We start from the raw sequence: 24009 nt of genomic DNA, 5'->3' as shown, positions 1-24009 counted from the left end.
ACTAATAGTGTTTACTGTAGTGAAGTTTGTGTCCTTCACTTACATTTGATGGCAGTTTGATATTCAAAGATCATTTTTCTTAAAAAAAAATAAAATTAAGAAATGGAGGTTAGGAAAAGGATGCAAAGCACGGAATACTGATCATGTGAGTAGACCCAACACAGCAATTCATATGAGCCTTTCAGGGAAACCGCTAACTGGGAGAAAAGGACATAGCATAAAGGATGTTCTTTAAAATTTTTTTAAATCTATATGTTTATCAAAAGGGAGGAAAAAAGATACAGAAGAAAGAGAAACATTTTTCTAAAGCGGTTAGATTAGTTTGAGGATTTCAAGACATTGAAAGTTAACCAAACAGACAGGTGATATGGTGCTAGTTTCAATATGATTATTGGGTTTAGCCAAGCAGAAAGCAAACAAATGCACTTCCTCAAAACGGAGCAGTAGTAGTTAGATGACTACAGCCAAGCACTCTCTAGTGTGAATTTTCCTTTGCTCAGATAGTACTGCACTCAGATTAAAAGATAAAACAAGCGAAAAACACTTAGAAATGGAACCTGAATGTTTCCATCAGCAGTCTTTTCTCAAGGTTCATTAAATTCTGTTAGTTTAGTTTTATTTAATGGAATCAGATACAAAAATGGGACACATTAGACACAAAATAAGTAACAGTGATGTTAAAAGCCCTGCAATTCTTTGTGTAGTGATCTCATCAGACAATGAGAGCAGGGTGTGGGGTTTGTTTTTGTCTAGTGAAATAGTGTCTTTATCTTTGCTGTGGAATGTAAGCACTTTGAGAACATATACAGAGAGTTCTATAAAAGTATGGTTGAAAATAAAATAAATCTTAAATGTATATACAATAGTGTAGAAATAAGTTCTGCCTTTTAAAATGCAGTAAATTAATACAGATCAACTCAAAGCTTGATCCTGTTCCTGCTGTCTTTGTGCTGTGAGATTAGCACTGAGCCCATAATGTCACTCAGATTATGTCTACACTGCAAACTCAGGTGTGGTTGCACTATACTCATGTTGCTACCCCTCGCTGCTGCATCTATGCCACTCTTTTCAGCCATGCTAGCATGGATAGGCCTGCCTGTGCGGCAGTCACACCTCAGATAGCACTGTAGACATACCCTTGGGAGGCAAGTGAAGATGGGATTGTAGCATGGGTAGGCATACCTGTGCTAGCTTTAATCTAGCTAGCCTGGGTGACAGCAGTGAAGCCGTGGCGGTAATGTAATTCATGTGGGATTATACATATCAATGAAAGGTTAGCAGTATTTCAGGAGACGTAGATTTCCAGAATCTTGCCTACTTATTATGGACCAAATCCTTGGTCCTGCACAAAGCCCAAATAAATGGGATTTGTGAGGGGGGGATTCTATGGCGGCTGACTGAATACAGAACAGCAGTAGAGCTGTACAAAGGCTTCTACCGCCCCCGAGCTGCCTTAGCGTCTCCAGTTACTATACTCCCTTCTCATACAGTGGTTTTGGTGGTGGATTCTCAATTTGTGGATCATGCACCGAAAAGCTTTGCTTCATGCTTAGACAGACAGAGTCCTCACAGAGCCCTGTGGTATGCAGAGATTGTTTCCTTTAACATCCATCAAGTAGAACTATACTAACTCACAGCATTCGAGGACTTACTTCCACTGCCCCTACTTGTGTTGGACGATCTGGCTCTATAGGTGTTAAGTAATAAATTAACATATAACTAGCTTTGCCTATTTCCTGATTATGTTTATTCTGAACAAGCTTCTGACTGGGCTGCTTTTCAACCCAGGAGTTCCTTAGATGAATTAAAGTAAAACTTTTGGACATGTCCAGTTATCTACGCCAAACTTTTCTGTTAGTATAAGAGAAATTGTTCAGATTTGCACAAGACAAAAGCAGTTACGTGGAGAGGTCTTTATTTTACTCGGAAAACATATGTCATATTTAAATTTGCATTATATTTAAACTTTTCACGTTATTTGTAGAATTTGCTGGTGATTTCCTCTATTCATCCGTTGTATTTTTCCATCCTCTTAGATGAGGACGATACGGACAAAGGAGCTTCCCCTGAACCAGAGCTGATTCTCAGAGATTACCAGATGGAGGTTGCAAAACCAGCACTGAATGGGGAGAATGTTATAATATGTCTCCCTACAGGCAGTGGTAAAACCAGAGTGGCTGTTTACATTACCAAAGATCATTTGGATAAGAAGAAAAGAGCATCAGAGCCTGGAAAAGTTATAGTACTTGTGAATAAGGTATCCTGTACCATTATAACAGGAATAGCAGATTAAAGCTTTTTGCATTATTATAGAAATGTGTGGCTGGAAGGGACCTTGAGAAATCATCTAGTCCAGTCCCTGAGCTGAGGCAGGGCCAAGTATACCATGTTAATATCGATCTTTTAAATTGAGCACAAATCATAATGCCAATAAACTCTTTGAATCGAGCTATGTTTAAGAGGACACTGATCCAGATTCTGATCTCCATTACGCTGGTGTAAATCCAAAGGATTCCCATTTACATCAGTACAACTGAGAAGCTAATCTGCCCTATCAATTATATAGAGAAAAAAAATTACCGTTATCTGTGTTACTAAGAACAGTTTAGATGATTAAAATTGAAAATATTATTTAAAAAATGTCTGTTTCATCATTATGATATTTTATACCTGAGTTTGATAATGAAGGCCATCTCCTGGATTTTGCTTTTCTTTGTAGCAATTTTTAGCCAGTTTTGCTAAGTGGTTCTGTTGAGGAAGAACAAGTTTACGTTTACAGCACTGCAATGGAATGTGTAAATTCAAACTGTTCTCACTGACATTTTAAAATACTATACAAATATTTCTGTTCCCATTAGAATTGTGTAAATAAACAAAAAAGTACAGCCTATATACCCTTAACTTAAAAAATATTTAAATTGTCAGTGTGTCTTTAAGATCTATTTGTTAAAATATTTTTCTAGAGTTTAATAAAATATCTGTATTAAAATTTTTGGTGGATAGATTTTTTTTTTTACCACATTATTAGGGGCATAAAAGGGGGGTGGGAAACATGCCCCTAAATAACTAATTAATGAAACCTTTGGAAGATTTTTCATTCCTGATGTAAAAATCTGGTAAACCCACTCTCATAAAAATATAGTACAGTCCTTAGTACAGTACTTTGCCATTGGGCATTTTCCACTGTCTCTGTAGCACAAAATACCCAAGGTCTGTAGTATTATAGGCATTAATAATTCTGTCTAGATTGGGGTATATTCTCCTCACTGTGCGTGTACTCTGTATTCTGTTAATGCCAATGGGTATTTTGTGTGCTTAGAGAAGAAATTTACCCCAAAATATGTAGTAAAAGTATGGGTGTATCCGGTGTGACAAGCTCATATAAAAGGCCAGGGGATACTGTTACAGAATAAATACTGGTTTACACAGAATAGAAGTTTTTTAGCTAACAATCATTTGATGTATGATATGCATTTAATAGAATTAATTCTGCGTGTCCTGTGTAGTTCAAATTCTTCTCTGGAAACTTTTATTCAGGTACCATTAGTGGAGCAGCATTTCAGAAAAGAGTTCAACCCATTCCTGAAGCGCTGGTATCAGGTTACTGGATTAAGTGGTGATTCTCAGCTGAAAATCTCATTTCCTGAAGTTGTAAGAAAAAATGATGTCATTATCAGTACTGCCCAGATCCTTGAGAATTCACTGCTGAATGCAACCACAGAAGATGATGAGGAAGGTGTCCAGTTATCAGGCAAGTTTTTCACTCTAGGTTTTCTTTTGGGGATTTAACATGTGGTTCCTTTCCAGAGTGTCAGTGTGAAAAAGGCATGTTTCTCACTGCTGTTTTTCTAATTACTAACCTGGCAAACTCAACCTGGGCTGTGAGAGTCAAGATGGATTCTTGTCCTCTTGTGCACCATCACCAGGAATAAAAATTTTGGCAGCCAAATTAGACAGAGTGATACCTTTGCATCTCCATTCCCTTCAATGTGTTTGCCAAAGTGAACTGACTGGAATAACAATTCTGTGGATGATACAAAAGGGAATAGAATCCAGCTGACGAAATTTTAGCTGTATTGATCCATTAGCAATGATGGGCAAAAAACAGTAAGAACTTTATTTTAGTTAAGTAGATATGACTAAATACAGAATAGGAACCACTTTGTTTTGAGTGTTAAGATATCGTTTTTACATAGTCACTTTTCAAAGCCAAATTGTACTTGAGTCCTTATCTGTTATATTCCTTTACACACACACACACACAGAAATGGGATTGCTCCACATCACAACTCTGTGAGGTGGGCAACTATAACAATATCCCATTGTTGGAGAAACAAAGGTCCACAGAAGTTAAGCTACTTGCCCAAATTAATAATGGATCTGTGTGGGGAATGGGAAGGAATTCTCCTATTTCCCAGCAATAGACCAGCCGTGGAGCTACAGCAAGGGCCTGACTCTATTGACTTTAGTGGGGCCACGATTTCACCCAAGCTGTGGATCCTGCCACATGTGTTATACCAATAAAATAAAAATCAGCAGGATCTTATTAAAGGGAAAAAGGCAAAATACCACATTTATTGTGAATACAGAAAGAATCATAGTAAGCAGTTAGTTATAGCTATAACATTCCATTCAATCTCATATTTATTCACACACACACACACACACACACACACACACACACACACAGAGGTTCTGCAAGGTTGTTATCATAGTTACCAGCCTTACAGTTGCTCATGCCAAGCCACTGGCCAGGTGGCCTGGACATGAGGAGGGAGCAGGGCCTTGTCAGATGCTCATCTGATGCTCCTGGAAGTTGGTTTGCAGAATCAGACCCCAAAGTTCTCACTTTCTAGAGTCCATTTTTATAGGAATTTCTTCCTATGCCAGTCTATGGGAATTGCTTCATCATGCTGTTGCTGAATCAATCAGCAGATAGCACATTCCTGATGGCTCCGTGCTGCTAGATGTTATCTTGTTCTTTGGTTCTCCCATTCTTGAGGCTGTTGGGTGGATTCCAGTCTGCCCTCCAGGGGGGGTCCTCTGGTTATTTCCACTTGACGACGCCTTCAGCCGATGGACACTGGATTCTTAGGCTGGCACCTCCCTGATCATTCAGTTATTATCCACACCAAGCATCCATCCACATACATCCTCTATCTCTATTTTAATCACAATTAATACAACAAAAGGGTGGGGAGTCTCTGGGTACTGTTTCTGTTGTTACGGAGTATTGCTTTTGAGTCTCTCTCTGTGTGAATTGCTTTGAGAACAGACTCTGTCTTAGAATGTACTAAAGCAATTAGCAGCTTGCAAGTTTCACACACAGAGGGAGAGAAACAGTACCAAAAACCAAGAGACCTCTTAATTAGTAATACCCTGGAATTTAAACTATGGGGAATCAAACTCATTTGTGATTTTAATACAGAACTTCTTTAATATGATCCAACACATGTAGTCTCCAAATCATGTGCCCCATTTCCATAGGAGAAATGCACCTATTCTGGTAGGCTAGGCCCCTCTGAATAACAACAGTAATGTCCTCCAAAATATACAGGTTCCAAGTGGAAGGGCAAAATAGGTATTATAAGAATCCAATTCAGGAGACTCTGAGAACCTGCTGGTACTATAGGAATAGTCCTGCAATACTTAGGGACAAAGCAGAATGGGCTGTCCACGAGCCCATTTTGACCTACTGGGCACTGTGTGAGGACATACACATCTCCTCAGTGAATATATAGCACAAGCTAATCTCCTTTCCTAAGGTAAAGTGGCTGTTATTCATTCTCAACATCTCCTCCCTTGCTCCTCATATTTTCTCATGACCTTTTTAAACAGAAGTCTTAAATTTCACTCCACTGCCTGCATATGCAAATAGAATAGGGAGATGTTTTATGTCTGTGATTGCCACCCTGTGATTTTAAAATAGTACAGAGCATCCTTGACACAGTCCCTTTTCTAACGGTAGAGTACTTCATGCTTCTGCTCTGCATTTTTGTAGCAGCATTGCCAGTTACGGAGCACCCCTTCTTGGCCGGGGGTGCTTCTGCAGCACCTTCACTCTGTTTCCTCTCTTTTGGGTCCCCTGTGGAACTCCCCACAGCCTTTCTCAGGACTTCCACCAACCCCTTCCTGGGGCTGAGTTAATAGCCAAAAGCAGTTCAAATGGTCTTCATTGTCTCAAATATAAAGTTCATTACAGCAAGACAAAAGTTCATACTCCTCTCCAGTTATTCTGCCACAGGTGGAACTCTTACCCTGCCCCAGACTGTTTTTCTTGGAGCTGCCGATCATGTACTTCCTAGTGGGAGCTCAGCATTCGGGTCTGGCTTCCGTCTCCATGGTGGTGCATTCTCTGTTCTGAAGGAGAAGGCAGCATATATACTGCCCTTCTTCAGAGAGCTTCCCCCCGATTTCCTGGAGAGAAAGGAGCCCTGCCCCACCCTACATTACAGGGCTTCTGGTCCCTGCCTTTTTTTATTCCAAAGTCTCTGGAACAGGGTCTTCCAGCCACCTCTGGTCTTGAAAAACAAGCAAACAATATCTAATTATCCTCAGTTTCCCCAATTACAAGACACTGGTGACGATACAGTAACTTAACATTTCTGTATTCTTTCCAGTGTATTTCTTCTGTATATAGCTTTCCCTCCTCCCCCTCTTTTTTTTTTTTTTTTTTAAGGGGAAAAAACCTCTGTCTGCTTAGACTGTGAGCTTCTTGGGCAAGGCCATCCATTCCTGAATGTCTGGAAAGCATTTAACACATCATAGGTGCTCCCATAAATAAATAATAAAGCACAGTTTGTTGAACACATGGTTAAAAAAGTGTGTTTCTGGGGTTCATTCTTGCAACAACAAAAGGCAGTTTATATAATGTAAAAAAAATACTTTGCACTTTAATAGTGCTGTTTCAAACAGATTTCAAAGCACTTTACAATAAATACATAAACACAACCCTCCAGGGATATTGTATGAAATTTACTTTCTTTTAAAGCAGATATATTTTAGATCCCAAACAGATTGACAAGTCCCTCTTCATTAGTGGCATGGTATCCTTTGCTGTAAGAGGATTGATTTACTCCAGTACTGCATTCAAAGGAAATCTTAACCATTTTGTACTGGATGTGTTTTCCAGACTTTTCTCTCATTATTATTGATGAATGTCATCACACCCAGAAGGAAGGCGTCTATAACAATATAATGCGACGTTATTTAAAAGAAAAGATGAAAAACAATAAATTCAGAAAAGAAAACAAACCCCTGATTCCACAGCCTCAGATCCTGGGACTAACTGCTTCACCTGGCGTGGGAGGGGCAAGAACTCCTCAGAAAGCTGAAGAACATATTCTGAAAGTAAGTAGCCCTTAAAGCTGCAAATCACCAAGAGGCTATTATCTTATTCAAGCAAAATTCCTACTGAAGTCAGTATTTTGCTCTAAATGAATCCCCTAATTTTTGGTGGGTACGTAGGCCTGATTCTGTAAACCTCATAAGTAAGTTGTCCCTTTGAAGTTAGTGAAATCATTTGCCTGAGTAAGGATTTGCAGGATCTGGTAAATAGATAGGATTGGCTTCACTTTATTATTAGAAACTTACAGATCCCATCAGTGCTCTGAAAATTGGAGAGTACTGTCATGTCCTGTAGGAACATGTTTATTAGATGTGTTTTTTAGAGCTGCTGAGGCATACATTTGGGTGGGTTGAAGAAGGTGGGAAACAATCCAGTAACACTTAAACAGGCAGCAATTGTTATGTGAATAGAACAATAAGCAAGCAAAGGTGTAAATTTCTAACAATTAGAACTTCTAATTAGGTAGGAAGAATGGGGAATTTGCATAAGATGATTCTGGAGACAATGGCCAACTTCTGCTCTTATTTACACATCTGTAAATCCTGTGTAACTCTATTTTAAATGGACTCCATTGGAATTATATTGGTGAAACAAAATGCAGAATTTTGCCCAATGCCTGAGTGCAATATCTAGGCGAGCCAATTACTGTTGAATAGGCATATCCTATAAGAAGCAGCTGTATTGTCTCAAGCCAGTTAGAGTAGGAAGAATTATGAGGTACTTTTTAAAAATACATCCACTTGATATCTTGGAGAAAACCAGAAAAAACTATATTCATCATCTGTATTGAAAACTTAATAAATAGGATGTTTGTTTTTGGTTTAATTTTTGTTGAAGAAATATTGCAATTCAGATTTCTAGACTCTTGCAAATAGATTGCTACTGCTGATGTCATTTACCCTTTGTTTTCTACATTCATGAAGATATAAATGTTTCCATTTATCGTCACTGAGATTAATATAATGGAGAGAAAATATTTTCTTACTGAAAATCTCAAAAGTGAAAAAAAAAATCTCTATCTGTGCAGTTAACAGGCAAATGTCTACATGTTTCATGTTCCAAAAAGGTCCAGGTCCAGCTGTGTCTTTTATAATTACACTCTGAAACCCAATTTCCTATATTTCACTTTATTATCCTACGTGTATCCAAAGTCTTTTTGATCTTGATTTTTCATGTCTAAATCTTGATGTACTTTTTTTCCCCTCATCTCAAATGCCCGTTTTGCAATCTAAGCTGATAGTTACATTTGTTTGCTTTTTGTTTGTTTCCTCTGTACAGGAAGGCTCATCTTTGATTTACGGTGTGGTTCGATTAGCTTATCTCAGATGCTTTTCACACATATCTTTACATTTTGCACAACTATATAGGATACATAGGATGTGCACACTGCCTTTCTAAGGAAGAACTTAAATTAGATCAGATACCATGTTAAAACATGTATATAAATAAAGAAGGCACAGTATACTCATCCAACTGTTTATGTAGAATAACTCATAAAATATATGAAAAGTAAAACAAAAATCTTTCTCCTTCCAGATTTGTGCTAATCTTGATGCATATAGACTCATGACTGTTGAAGAACATGTCCCCCAACTGAAAGATCAGGTGAAGGAACCACGTAAGAAGTTTGTGATTGCAGATGACAAAAGAAGGGTATGATGTTTTTGTTTTTTGTTTTTGCAAAATCTAAGCAGAAAAGTACATTCATCTTTAAAGAGGTATTGATAAAGGTTAAGAGTCAAGGTTTTTTAGGCCAATATTATTGCCCTGTAGGTTGATAGTGATCCACAGAATTTCTACTCATCCAACAATAAATGAACTCTTTGGAAAAAGAAACAAAATTTATATATGTTGAAATTAATGACACACTGTATTTCTGTAGATGAATGTCAAGTTGAATGTAAAATTTTTCTTTCCTTTTCAAAAGGGCTTTGGTTGCTCCTATATTTTTGAGATAACAGAAAGAATATTATTAATTTTGGGTCATAGTTAAAGTTGTGTTTTGAGGAAATTTGCATTACTTTATACTCATTAGAAATGTATTATGTGAACAGTATAATATTTATGATGTCCTGAGCTATTCATTTCCTTGGCTTTAAGTGTTTAGATAAGCAAGTACCTTCAGCAATCTTAATTGTTTTCTGAAACAAATTTTTGTTTTAGGAATTTCCTGTAGACAATATTAAACTGAAAAGGTCAGTCCGTTTTTGTTGCTGACAGAATAACGATTGTAAGTTTAATTACTTTTTATCCATGTGCTTTTAGGATCCCTTTAGAGAGAAAATTACAGAAATCATGACAGAGATTCAAAATTATTGTCACCTCAACCCAACATTTGAATTTGGAACTCAGCCCTATGAACAGTGGGCAGTTAAAGAGGAGAAAAAAGGTATTAAAAATACTTTAACATAAATGCATCATGATTTTGGACTTTGAGGGGTGTTTTAACCATCTGTGTGTGCAGCCATACAAACAGACACAGATACAGATGTGTATATATATGTTCTGTTTTTAGCTGCAAAAGAAGAAAACCGTAAAGAACGTGCTTGCGCAGAGCATTTAAAGAAATATAATGATGCCCTGCAAATTAATGACACTATCCGAATGATCGATGCATACAACCACCTCAATAACTTCTATAAGGAGGAGAAAAGCAAGAAAACAACAGTAAATGAAGACGATGCTGATGAACCAGTAGCATCAAAACTAGATGAAACAGATAAGTTTCTGATAAAGTTATTTTACGGTGAGCATGCACTATACGGTGATACTTAGTAAAATCTGAAATCCATGCAGCTGACTAGTATACACTGCTGACATTGTAATATGTGATTTGCATGGGTACTTATTAGTTCATAGACACTTTTATGGGATTCAGTGCTATAGGGTTTGTATGTCACAGTATACTGTATAAAATATATTAAACACCCTGTCAGCATCATATGATATTTTCATGTCCAATGGTATAGTCCGTTATACGAAAATATATTCTCATATTCAAGATTTTGCATATTTCTAATACAAGCTCAGGAGATCATTTACTGCATATCAACCAGAGTCTGTCAGGTACTTGAAGTTTCTGGGGATTGATAATTGTGAAACATACAGTCTCTCATGTCTAGGTCACTGGTGTGAATCCAGTCTAGGTTGATGACTGAAACTTTTTGCTGTCAGATGGTGGTTTGATGGGCTATGCGAGGTTCTTCATCCATAATCATTAAATCCTCTGCCCTTCTTCTCAGGCTGCCAACAAGAACAACAGTGATTGCTAATTGTAGGGGTGGTTCTGTCATGTGGATAGTTGTTTGGTAGTCTCGGCCTGTTGCAGCTAGACTAACATTTTTTAGTGCAATAAATAAGGCAAGCTATGCTTCTGATTTGTTATGGCTCTTTGAATTAAAACCATTGTGCCAAAAAAACCACACACCATATTTTTACTTTTCATTCAGAGGAGAAAGTTCTGATTATTGTTAATATAATTACCATAGACCTCACTGGGAACAGGATCAGACCAACTGAAAATTTGGACCAAATCCTAGTTGCCTTCTAGAATTTAGAAGTATGTGTTGTGTTGTGTTCTTTGTTGCTATAAATACAAACCCTCTGTGCCTCCACCACCACATATGCACACGTCATAGAAAGCCAGGAAAAATGGCTTCCCAATAGAAATGGCTTTTTACTAAACATACAGTGTACTGGAAATCTGGGGGATATTCTACAGAGAAAGGGCCCTGTCAAATTAGGTCCCAAAATTTAGGTTTTGTGAAACCACGCTGCAAAGCCAAACTTACAAATATTTATTGTAAAATGTTTAATAGCATCTAAAATATGCCTGGTCCTTACAGAATATAGATAACAAACGTTATTGTAGATAAGCCTCAAAGAGATAATAGGCACAATAGTCACAGTAGAAATGTTTGATATATATATTTTTTTAAACTTCCAATGGAGGAAGGGTTATATTTAAAGGAAACCCCTTCAAATGTTTGCAGCCTGAACATGTCAACATCGGGTTAATATCTGAGAATTAGAAAGTTAAACGGCTCAGAAAGTAAAACTTAGTAGACTAGCCTATTTTTCATTGCCAAAAGTGAATGAAATTCAAAGAGCATAACGAGGGAACAGTAAATTAAAAATCTATTCCATTTTATTACGGAAGGTGGCATTAGTGACACTGGGAATGAAATTTATGTTTACATTAATTTTTCTCTGTTTAAGACACGGGATTGCCTATGGGAGGTGGTCCTTACTGTAGATTTCACTGTGTAATGGTTTTAACTAATTAGAGGGACAAAAGAAACTTGTCATACCTCCAATATTTGATTACATTCTAAGACAGTATTAATAAGTCTCATTCCCTCAAAGAAGCACATTATGTGTGATGGAATTCACTATACACTCGTCCCATCCTATGGCAAACATATCGTGTAATGACAAGTCTAAGTTCATTCAGCTGAAACTGTACCTAACATACTTTGCATTCCTCTGTAAGGCACTGAACGCATAATGTTTTTTTCAGACAATAAGCCAAACCTCGTGCTTCGTACATGCAATGGAAATTGTCCGTGCAGGGTATCCTTACAAGAGTGCCTCAGTGGGCATGGCCTCTGTCCTCTCAAAGCCACCACCCCACAAATGCACTCCAGTTGTAAGGTCCCGTGTGTCTTGATGTAGGGATTTTTAACATAAAGCCTGCCAACACTTCTCAAGCTGTTTGGTAGATTAGTACAAGGGTTAAGTGTTGTTTATACTTGACACCCAAAAAATGTTGTAACATAAAGTAGTTTGTAAGGTAAATTGCTGTGTCCCAGCCCTTCATACTGTGGTGTGAATTAGCTTGAATGGGAGAAATATAAACTCTCTTTGCTTTTTGACTTTTCTAAAGCATTTATTTACATGATGGCATCTTGTTCATTTTATATTTATTTTTACAGCAAAAAAGAAACAGCTGAGAGAGTTGGCTGGAAAGCCAGAATATGAAAATGAGAAGCTGACACAGTTGCGAAACACCTTAATGGAGGAGTTCACAAAGACTGATGAAGCTAGGGGAATTATCTTCACAAAGACTCGGCAAAGTGCATTTGCCCTTTTTCAGTGGATTAAGGACAACACAAAATTTGAAGAAGCAGGAATTAAAGCTCACTACCTTATTGGAGCTGGTCATAACAGTGAATTTAAACCCATGACTCAGGTAACTAGAACAGAAAATGTAATTATAGGAGTGGTGTTAAAAATGTGTTTACATTTAAAGGAGGCAGCTTGTCTTAATTGTTAGAGCAGAGGACTGGGAGTCAGGAGACCTGAATTCTAGTCCCATGTCTGTGTCTGACTTTGTGCGATCTTGTTCAAATCACCTACCTGCTTTGTGACTCATTTCTCCATCTGAAGAGTGGGAGCACTCATAGCTACCCTTTGTAAAGCACTTTGAGAGGCTTAGTTGAAAAGCATTACATAAGTACAAAGTCTATTCATATTTTAAAATACATTTGTTGAAAACTAGGCCACCCCTCCCTCACTTATGAGCTGAGTCCTGAGATCAGAATTCTGAGCTGTCTTCACTGACAAAAAAGGGGTGTTGTTACCATGTTACAACTAACGCTCCATTAGCTATCATGCAGTACAAATATAGTGGAGACAAAGCACTGTAGCCAAGGACGGCAGAAGGTATAGTGCTGATCTTGCTACCTCCTGGTGTAAATTCCAAGTGCCTGGTCTCCTCTTAATTAACTCACTCTAAAATTCTATCATGCATTAGTTATCTCATAACAAAACACCTTTGTGTCAGTGAAGACAAGGCCCACGGCTCCCCTAGAAGAGATGATCTTACAAAGGTCAAACGAGCAGGGATTGTTGGGAATTCATGGAAGAACCCAGAACTCTGTGTTAAGGGTCCCTACTGCAAACACCACCAAGAGCAGCAGTTAATGGTGCTACTCACAGCAATGAGAACTATCCCCAAATGTGTTCAAAGGATTGGGCTCACAGTAAGTAAGGTAGATTTCAAATAATGGGCAGAATTCCACTTGGCTGACACTCAGTACAAGCCCACTGACATCAATGAACTGACTTCTGTCATTTGTTACATCTGTACATACCCTTGCATTCAGTGGGGCAACCTGGGCAGGACAGACCTGGGCCCTTTATATATATTCTGGCACTAAAGTGGAATATTAAACTCATTTTTGTAAGATACAATTTATTCTTTAAAATTGTATTTTAAGAGACAAAAATAATACCTATTGTCATATTTAGTATTAAATTGAAAACAAAAGAGTTGTAATGTTATTGACCTCTGTCTGTTCCTTGTATTGCTGTTTATTTAATTTGCATAGGCCCATATGCTTCACACCATGTCTGGATAATTATTGAATGAGAAATTGCCAAAATTCACAATGAATATTATTCACAATGAATCACTCAGTTTGGTTTACTTCGTGCTATTCTGTTTGTTGACTGTGCTTTCTTTGTGACTTTCTGCAGCCAAAAATTATCAGATTTCAAAAATGAATGTTCTAATTGCCTAAATTTTCCCCTTGTATTCCTGTTCTAGCTCCCAATGAGACTGTCATTTCAGCACTTTAAAAAAAAAGTGTGGTTTACATGCTAGACAGAACCAATTTACATCAGGGTTTCTCAGTTTAAAAATATGTTAGGAATTGTTCCCTCAGAGACATGATTCTGGTTTATATGAAGATTTTTTCAATATGGTATAATGATAAAAGAGCAAACAGAGCTTTTCTTTGAAAGCCTCTAGATTCTAAAGTTGAACAGAGCACGTAGAAAGATTTCAAAAGATGTCACATGTCCTTGTACACAAGATTGTTTTGTTCTAAAAGCCTGATCAGTGCTCCAGTGTTTTCATTGCCAGGTCATTATGCTGTTTATCTAAAGAGGAAAATTTTACATTAAAATGTTATAAATCTGATAGGGAAATTAAAAAAGCCTTTTGGGCCTGATTATGGAGGTGCTGAGCCCAATCACTCCAGTTGAAATCAGCGATGGTGGCAGATGTTCACAGCACCTCTGAAAATCAGGACCTTATGTTTTTTTCTATCAGTGCTGCTGTTAATGACAGAAAAAGAACCGGTATTGTCCAACCCCTCTGACACCTAGTTCACTAGCATTATAGGGTGAAATTTTCCACATTTGGGCACTTAATATTAGGTGCTTAAATAAAAGTGACCTGATTTTTTTTTTCAAACTGTGCATCTACAGTACCCATTTAAGTCAGTGATGTAGTTTCTTATCCCCTTAGAAATGCATAAATATGGTGCCTAATATTAAGTGCCCAAGTTTTCAAACTTTGGCCATAATTCACTGAACTTTTTAAAGAAAGGAAAGGGTGACTAGTTTTACTTTCTGGAAGTTAACACTGAAAGTTAATATATTGAATCGAATTCATGGAATTGTTTTTACAGAATGAACAAAGGGAAATCATCAGTAAATTTCGTGCTGGGAAAGTCAACCTACTAATTGCTACTACTGTGGCTGAAGAAGGCCTGGATATCAAAGAGTGTAACATAGTCATCCGCTATGGTCTTGTCACCAATGAAATAGCTATGGTGCAGGTATGTCAGTTTACAACATGAGTCTTTTTTTTTTTTTTTAATATGGTTTGTATTTTGGGGTGTGTTTTTGTTGTGGTTTTAAATAAGGTCACCATTTCTCATTGTCGTGTCTAAAAAACAAAACAGCTTTTTTCTCTGAAGAGGAAGATTGGAGGTGATACACAGGAGCTATGCACTCTCTGACAGTTGTTTCAGATGATGATTTTTAGAATTGTACATATCCTATTTGGAGCAAATCTTGGGACCCTTATGGACTAAGGGGAAGGTGCTTAGAGAGGTGTTCTACACAGTTTTATACTAAGGCCATTTCCATGAATCACCCACTGTCTGTGCACAATGTGACGTTCACCCAGGTGCGAAGTGCCTGGTCAAAGCTCTTCACAATATTTAAGATCTGTGGTGGCCCTTCCTGAAGATAGGAGGGAGGATGGGCAGAGAAAACATGAAGGGCTGGCCTTTGCTCCCTTGTACCATGTTGGAGAAGGAGCTCCAGAAGGAGAAGTGTACCGCCTGCTTCTGTTGATTTAATGAGCTTTCATTCTAACTCTCCCCCCCCACCCCCTGCAAAGATAAATGACAAAGGATTTTTAGTGAAAAAAATTCCAAATCGTTCACTGACAATATTATTTATTTGTATTGCATCGGAACCTGGAGGCCCCAGCCCTGGTGTGCTAGACACAGTACAAATAGATAACAAAAGACACCCTTGCTCAGAAAAGTTTACAATCCAAGTAATTAACAGAATACAGTATTGTGAAGGCATTTGCCATGGTAAATATCACATGCAAAGGAACACTTACATCCCAAAATGCCTCTGTGTCAATGCTAGAATTTTATGTGTGAACTAATGTGGGGTTTGTGTGTGCAGCACTTTATGGGGTTTTTTCGGGCTCTAAGCTTTTGTCTCATGATCCCTTTAGCACCATATCTCCCTAACAGCCACATGCTAGGTGTTTTATCTTTAATGGCCCTACAGAAGCAGCCCAGAGTATTAGAATGCTGTTTATCCAAAAGCCAGATGAATAATCTTTAACTGCAGATATACTGCACAGGGATTCTTAATTCTATTAACTTCAAGTAAGAAACACTGAACATCTTTAGTTTACATGAATATGGCCGCGCGAAGGGCTGTGCAGGATTTCTAACCCATGTTTCTTGCAAACTGCAGGCCCGGGGCCGAGCTCGAGCTGATGAGAGCACCTATGTACTGGTGGCATCAGGTGGATCGGGAGCTGTTGAACGTGAAAATGTTAATATATTTCGTGAGAAAATGATGTATAAAGCTATTCAACGTGTCCAAAGGATGAGACAGGAGGAGTATTTAAATAAGGTATTGCCTCTGACTCCTACTTTGTCTTATAAAGAGAAACAGGTCTGTTTCTCAAAGACTGAAAGGAACGCGTCAACACAAAATCTTATTAAAAAAAAAAAAAAGTTAAATGTAGTGTCTGGTACTACAGTTGCCCCCAATTCCTCATGCCAGTAGTTATTGTTTTACAGTCACATTGACCTGTTTTTAAAAGAACATTTTCTCTTTCCTGTTTATGATGTTAGAAAAACACACACAAACTGGGTGTAACTGACTCTGAACAAAGTAAAGTAACTGAAAATTTGGAGAAAAATACTGTTCTCAAATCTCTGACAGTCATTTTAGGAGTTACTTTTAACAAGAAGAGCCAGACATAAATTGTTGGGCAAAAGAGTGATTTTAAAGTTGACTGTGTCCTTTTAACTGTTTCCATTTCCAGAATCTGTATTCATTGCAAGTGTCTGGAATTTTGGAAGTAAACTTGGAAATAAATCTTTCCATTCCATAGCTCTGCTGTTGTAGCTTCAGCAGAATATGACAGTGTTGTTGTTTTTTCTGCTTCTAGATTCAGGGTTTTCAGATGCAAAGTATAATGGAAAAAAAAATGAAGGCAAAGAGAGATCAGCTTAAGACTTACAAGGAAAATCCATCACTAATAACTTTCCTTTGCAAAAATTGCCACAAACTGAAATGTTCTGGGGAAGACATACAAGTTATAGAAAACATGCATCATGTCAATGTGAAAAAGGAGTTCCTGTAAGTGTTACCTAACTACTTGTTCTCTTTGAGGAAGGAACCTGTTTTACTGTCAGTATGTCTGCAAAGAGCCCTTAACATTGTGGCTGCTATAAAATAAAATATCAAAGTATTTTGGGGGATATGTCAACCAAATTCTGGCTAATAAGAAATGGAGGACTCAATCCTCAGCTACGTAAGGTTTGGTAGGGCATGGTGGCCCTAAGCTGAATAGAGGATGAAATATCAATAAATGAAAAAGATTAGGTTCCAGTTGCAATATTGACTAATTCACTTTGTATAGACTGTATGTTATTAACAATCCAACCAGTAACCGAAAATGCTAAGGATGTGCAATGTTGCAAACTGCCATACAGGCTGTTTATATTTCCTTTTGTTTTCTGTTTAGCAGGTTTTTTTATATTAAACTTGCAACTTTAATGTTAAGCTAACTTTTAACTTCTGTGCATCTTCAACAGATAGAAAAGCGAAAAAATAGAGGGAAAAAGACTGTGTGGCCCTCGGGAGTTGTGCAGTTATTTTTGCAGTCCATTTTAAACATCATGGCTTTACAGATTGAAGACAATAAAATAGCCATGGTACTATGCAGATATATAACTATAGCTGTAACACTGTAGTTGCTGAGCTCTGTAATACCATAAGGGGAAACTAACCCAATATAAAGGGGCCTACACAAGGCCCTATATGCTAGTCAAACCCTGCTTAAACCCTTAGTGCTGGGTGAGGAACAGTAATCCTAGGATGTTGCATGGGCATGTGGTGTGTGTTGGGGTAAATTTCACCCACTGATCATAATGTAACTGAAATACTGTTAGAAATGTCTTGCTGCACAAAAGAAATTGTACTTGCTTACAGTGGAGCATGGGCGTGTGTTTTATTTCCAATTTGCCAATCAATCAATTATTCTTCACTGTGAACTAGCTATATATCAGACTCCTCCCGACCCTTGAGCACTCCCCCAAAAGTTTCTTTTGGTTGAGACCACTTGCTGAAGGTTTCAGTCTAGGAGAACATTTGAGAATGTTTATGAGAAAGTGAAAATGGGGAGTTAGAGAAAAGTTGAGCAGCAGCTGTAAATATTAGTTTCTATGGTAGCACAATGATAAGGAGTCCCCATAAAGGGCTCAGTAAGCAGCATACCAACCTTGTTAGCATAGTGTTGGCAGCTGCCTACCCAAGCACTAGATTAGTAATTCTTTTAACACTTTCACATAGCCGAGGAACTCTAAACATCAAGCGTTCAGTAGAATAACTAGCAGAATGAAGTACATGCACTCTGTAGCTTTGTATTTTCAGAACCAGGCACAGCTCCACATTGAGAGGAAATACAGAAGCAGAACCACCCACTCCCACAAACTATTTCTCCCAAAGCTCCATAGCACATAGAGTGAGCCAGCTGCACCACCACGTCTGAGGGTGCAGCATGCTCTCCTTTCTAAGGAGGGTGAGCTCTGATAGCCAGTGAGTAGAGAAGGGAGGGTCAGTTATGTCACCATTTCTCCCCATTTCCTAAGTAGGAGCTACTAGAGAGTAGCTTTCAGAGTAACAGCCGTGTTAGTCTATATTCGCAAAAAGAAAAGGAGTACTTGTGGCACCTTAGAGACTAACCAATTTATTTGAGCATAAGCTTTTGTGAGCTACAGCTCACTAATGCATCCAATGAAGTGAGCTGTAGCTCCCGAAAGCTTATGCTCAAATAAATTGGTTAGTCTCTATGGTGCCACAAGTACTCCTTTTCTTTTAGAGAGTAGCTTCTACACTCAGAGGTGCATACAGAGTGCAGTTGTCATTGTCTTGCCCTTGCATTGTCTTGTACACACACAAGGGTCAGACAGAGTTTATGGCCATTTTACACCCACATCTTACTTCAGCAGTTATGTTCTCAGTGAACTGTATTTAAGGCCATCTCTGCTGTAAAAAGGATAATGCAATCTGATTAATCTTTCCTGTCCATTTTCAGGGACCTTTACAGCATAAGAGAAAATAAAACATTGCAAGAAAAACATGCCGATTACCAAACAAATGGTGAAATTATGTGCAAAGACTGTGGGCAAGTAAGTGTGTTCCCTTTTTCTATTTTGTGCCAACATATTTCTGTCTGATTACACTGAATATTTTAACTGAAATATAACCTTCCTTACATTTTTCAGGTTTGGGGAAATATGATGGTGCACCGAGGTGTAGACCTGCCTTGCTTAAAGATCAGAAATTTTGTAGTTGTATTCAAGGATAAGAAAACCTCAAACAAAATTTTCAAAAAATGGGGAGAGCTGCCAATCAAGTTCCCTGTCTTTGACTATGCAGAGCATTATGTTTCCAGTGACGAAGATTAAGGATTTGTTCAAGAATGTAAAGAAATGCAAATATTCAGCATTATTTTGACTGCTATGATCAGACTCCTCTTTTGCATACAGAAGGCCAAATTATGTATCCTGCAGACTGTGGAAGGCCTTGAATGCAGTAAAACTACTGTGTGGGAAGAAGAAGGACATGGAGAGGAGAGAGGACTATGCTGTCTGGCAGCTGTTTACGCTCCAGCATGCAGGTTTGGGATGGGTTGAGGAAAAAGAAGACCTTGTGGAGCCAGGCTTAGTGTGGATCCACAGAACAAACCTACTCTTACCTACACAGCAGCATCCAATCAATTATCAAGGTCTCCCTTATATTTTTTTTATTGTAATGAGTGCCTTTCGCTTGCTGAGACTTTCTTCAGATATTTTGGGGCTCTTATCTCAGACACTTTTAAAAAAATAACTTGATTGTAGTTCAAATGTGCAGAAAGCAGGGATTGGGAATCAGTTTTTGGTGACACAGCAGCAGAAGTGGAGTACAGGGTATGCAAGCATTATCCCAGTGCAAGAGTTGGTGAGGGCCACCAACTCCTAGCAGCGGTCTAAGCTGGTCATTTTCCACACGTCCTTCCCCATGCTCACATTGCTATTACTCAGAAGCACAGATGACCTTGCTGTCTCCACTTCTGCACTATGTTCTGAAAGAGGAGGCCAGTGAGGGGAGTAGATTTACCTAGTGTTGTCTCCCAGAATGCTCTGCTTCTCTTCCTTTATGCCATCAGCTGGTGACTTCCAAATGTGTTACGTAGTCAGACTAAAACTAAACTACCATTAAAATATGGTTTGAAAAATCACTGTATTTAAACCCATTTAAATATCCAGCCTCTCAAATTCGAGAACTTCAGTGACAAATACAAACTTTACCTGTGCAGTAACATGAGAAGACTGTGTAAAATGTTGGAGATAAAATAACGTAGCCCGTTAATAAATAATCTCTGTAAACTGTGATACATCTTATTTCCTAAAAAGAAAAGGAGTACTTGTGGCACCTTAGAGACTAACCAATTTATTTGAGCATGAGCTTTCGTGAGCTACAGCTCACTTCATCGGATGCATACCGTGGAAACTGCAGCAGACTTTATATACACACAGAGATCATAAAACAATACCTCCTCCCACCCCACTGTCCTGCTGGTAATAGCTTATCTAAAGTGATCATCAAGTTGGGCCATTTCCAGCACAAATCCAGATTTTCTCACCCTCCACCCCCCCACACACAAACTCACTCTCCTGCTGGTAATAGCCCATCCAAAGTGACAACTCTCTACACAATGTGCATGATAATCAAGGTGGGCCATTTCCTGCACAAATCCAGGTTTTCTCACCCCCCCACCTCCATACACACACAAACTCACTCTCCTGCTGGTAATAGCTCATCCAAAGTGACCACTCTCCCTACAATGTGCATGGTAATCAAGGTGGGCCATGTCCAGCACAAATCCAGGCTTTCTCACCCCCCGCTTTCCCCCCCCCCCGGGGACACACACACACACACACAAACTCACTCTCCTGCTGGCAATAGCTCATCTAAACTGACCACTCTCCAAGTTTAAATCCAAGTTTAACCAGAACGTCTGGGGGCGGGGGGGGGGGGTAGGAAAAAACAAGGGGAAATAGGCTACCTTGCATAATGACTTAGCCACTCCCAGTCTCTATTTAAGCCTAAATTAATAGTATCCAATTTGCAAATGAATTCCAATTCAGCAGTTTCTCGCTGGAGTCTGGATTTGAAGTTGTTTTGTTTTAAGATAGCGACCTTCATGTCTGTGATTGCGTGACCAGAGAGATTGAAGTGTTCTCCGACTGGTTTATGAATGTTATAGTTCTTGACATCTGATTTGTGTCCATTTATTTCATTTATTTATTTCCTGTCACCATTAGTGCATAGACATTCATATGCAGTAATTGTTGAAGCTTCTCTTCATGACATATTTTTTAAACATTTGGTGTGAAATCCTGGTCCTATTTGAAGTTGAGTTTTGCCAACTTCAATAGGGCCAGGATATCCACCCTTGCAATTCAAAGTGCAGCTCTGCTCTAAAAAGTGACTTCAAAAATGGCATTATGTGGTTCCATATTTCTCTCATTGACCAATTACATCTTTTTTCACCTTACAAGTAAAAAAAGTGTGGGTTTTGTCTTGTCTTCCTAAATGTCAGCCTTTTAAACTCAACCTGGGATCTCTGAAAGGAAACCTGTGTTCTTTCTGGCTTGAGCATCATTGCTGGTAACCCTGACCCGAATGAGATCTGCAAAAGTGCAGTTGAGGTGCAACTGCATTGTTCTGCAACTCCAGGTGAAGATCCTGCAGTTGAAACATAGCTAAAAATTCTTTTTGCTTATGCACAAGACAGAAAGTAATCCAGCTCACTTTCTCATATGTATACCATCTTTATGTTGCTAACAGGAGTAAAAAGTAGTATGAACTTGTTTTTGTTATTAAAGAATCAGTGTCCACAAGGAGCAAATCTGTTGAGTTAGGACTTCCTACCACACTTTAGGCATATTAAATTGTTACATAAAAAAAACAGTAACATAAATTATAACTGGCAGAAAACAGTAGCTTAACACAGATATCAACAAACTGTGGTATGGAACAATGTTAAATTTTAATTTACCTATGTCAATGTCTATTCTGATAGGCTCATCTGAGGTCTATATTGTTTAAAGTCTTGCCTCATTCAGATAACTCATGGGAATCTCTGCTGATTGACTCAGGAGTCAATTTTAGTATTTGCTCTTTTAATTTCATTGTGCATTAAAATGTTAATATTTAAAAATACTACTAAACTAAATTTCATGATAGATATGGAGAAATATCCTGATATTTCTTTTGAAAACATTTAGATAGCATGTAATAATACCTGCCTACAGTGGTGCTGTGTTTCACTGAGCATCAAGTTTTTTATTCAAGATAAATGCTGAATTTGACTTCACCTCAATCATTCTCTCCCATATTTCAATTAAACTGGATGTTCTGCTCATCTGAAGTGATAGCTGCTCATTTTTAATGAATAATAGGGTTATAAAAATAAATGTGTATTCTGATTATAAGTTTTCCACTACAGGAAGATTGTAGATTACAATGTGCATAAACTGTATAAATTGTGGCATGGGTAACTGAATAATTTAGACCTATAAATAACCCAATAAACTACTACTTCATGGATGGAAATAACTTTCTGACGTCAAAAGTATGAAGGCCAACAGATTTATATCCATTCAAATGTTCTGAGACAGTACTTTACAGGTCCTTTATTGATACTGTTAACAAAAAAGGCAATGGGATACTGGAGGATAAATAGAACATGGCACATGGGGGTTGAATTTTACATGGTAAAATATATCTAATCTATAATGATATTCCTCCTTTTACATATTGTGTAAAGTATGATACAATTTATAAACAAAAGCTTTATTCATTTCAGTACAAAACCTTATGTCCTTATTATTCTCTCTTGTCCTTTTAAAAAATATTACAAACCAATGCCTCTCGTACATCCCTAGAAATAAAGATGTTATGTAGTTTTACTGTACTATTGTTAGCAGTTAGGGTGAAGTTGATCCCGGTTCAGCGGTTTGTACTACTGGGAGCTGTTGGTTATTCTGCTCTAGCTAAGATCACATTTTACAAGCCCAAATACACATGTATGCGTGGCAATGAATGGAGGCTATGTCATACATGTATCTTTGGCTGCTGGTGAGTAAGTCATCTATGCTATGCCATCATACTTGTGATTTATGGAAGGCCCTTGGTAGGTGTTCTATCATGGCCAACTAAGCATGTGTGCCATCCTTATATCATGCATAACCTATGACACCAAATACTGAAGCTCCAGTTCACAGATTGAATAGGCAATTTCCACTCCAGTGCATTTGTTCACATATGGTGTTGTAAAACTCATATTGCTCATCCAGGAAGTGCAAAGTTGTAAAGATGGGACTAAATTGTCATATCTGTATCTGCTAGTTTTATCTCCATTTATAGTTATGGTCCCAAAGTCCTCCAGGAGAGTGACAAATCCACACAAGGCTCCTGATTGTATTTTGCACTTAAAGCTCTGATTTTACTGACAGATGTGAAGAGGAAAAAACCATGTCTAATTACTAAGAATTTGTCTAGCTACGTTTGTGGATTCTTAAGAGTGCACAATCATTCAGTTAAGTGCTAACTGTAAGTTAAGCTTCCATTGATTTCCTTCTGCCTTAGATTTTAGTTGTACACCGGACCCTCGCTAGAACACGCACCTATATAGTGCAAATTCGCATATAACGTGGTCGCAGCCATGGATCCCAAATTTAATTACTTTAATGAGAATTCATTTTAACACGGTCCCCCCTATAATGCGGTCCCCGCATTAACGCGGTACCACGCATGGATCCCAAATCCCGCATTCTAGCGAGGGTCCGATGTATTTTGTATTTTTCCATCCACTTTTGGTCAGGTGTCCTGCACACAACACACCTCTATGCCTCCGTTTCTTCATCTGTAAAATGGGGATAATACTTTACCTGCCTAACTGGCATAGGTGTTGTGAAGAGTAATTAGAAAATGTCAGTAATATACTTTGAAAGTGAAGAGAGAGATACAAGTGTACAGTCAACATTTTGAAACGTTGGTACCTAAAGTTAGGCATCTAAATACACAGGTTTGGGCACCGAATTCAAGGGGCCTGT

The 24009-nt window shown here is 38.2% G+C and overlaps 1 protein-coding gene across 1 annotated transcript in view; it reads left to right on the top strand.

Annotated features, from left to right (window-relative positions):
- The window catches only part of IFIH1 (interferon induced with helicase C domain 1), a 39234-nt gene extending 16519 nt beyond the window's left edge, over positions 1 to 22715 (top strand). Inside the window, exons 5-16 of the mRNA XM_084643569.1 lie at positions 2037 to 2257; positions 3538 to 3751; positions 7133 to 7350; positions 8885 to 9001; positions 9614 to 9737; positions 9864 to 10094; positions 12283 to 12539; positions 14767 to 14916; positions 16085 to 16246; positions 16791 to 16981; positions 18942 to 19035; positions 19132 to 22715. Of these exons, the coding sequence (XP_084499695.1) occupies positions 2037 to 2257; positions 3538 to 3751; positions 7133 to 7350; positions 8885 to 9001; positions 9614 to 9737; positions 9864 to 10094; positions 12283 to 12539; positions 14767 to 14916; positions 16085 to 16246; positions 16791 to 16981; positions 18942 to 19035; positions 19132 to 19314 (2162 nt within the window). The 3' untranslated portion in view covers positions 19315 to 22715. The remainder of the gene's footprint in view (positions 1 to 2036; positions 2258 to 3537; positions 3752 to 7132; positions 7351 to 8884; positions 9002 to 9613; positions 9738 to 9863; positions 10095 to 12282; positions 12540 to 14766; positions 14917 to 16084; positions 16247 to 16790; positions 16982 to 18941; positions 19036 to 19131) is intronic.
- Positions 22716 to 24009: the final 1294 nt, after the last annotated feature.

This window comes from Lepidochelys olivacea (genome assembly GCF_965140295.1).
Source record: "Lepidochelys olivacea isolate rLepOli2 genome assembly, chromosome: 11".
NCBI classification, from domain to species: Eukaryota; Metazoa; Chordata; order Testudines; family Cheloniidae; genus Lepidochelys; species Lepidochelys olivacea.
Note: the sequence above shows the minus strand (reverse complement) of the source record. Positions and strands in the feature narration are given on the sequence as shown.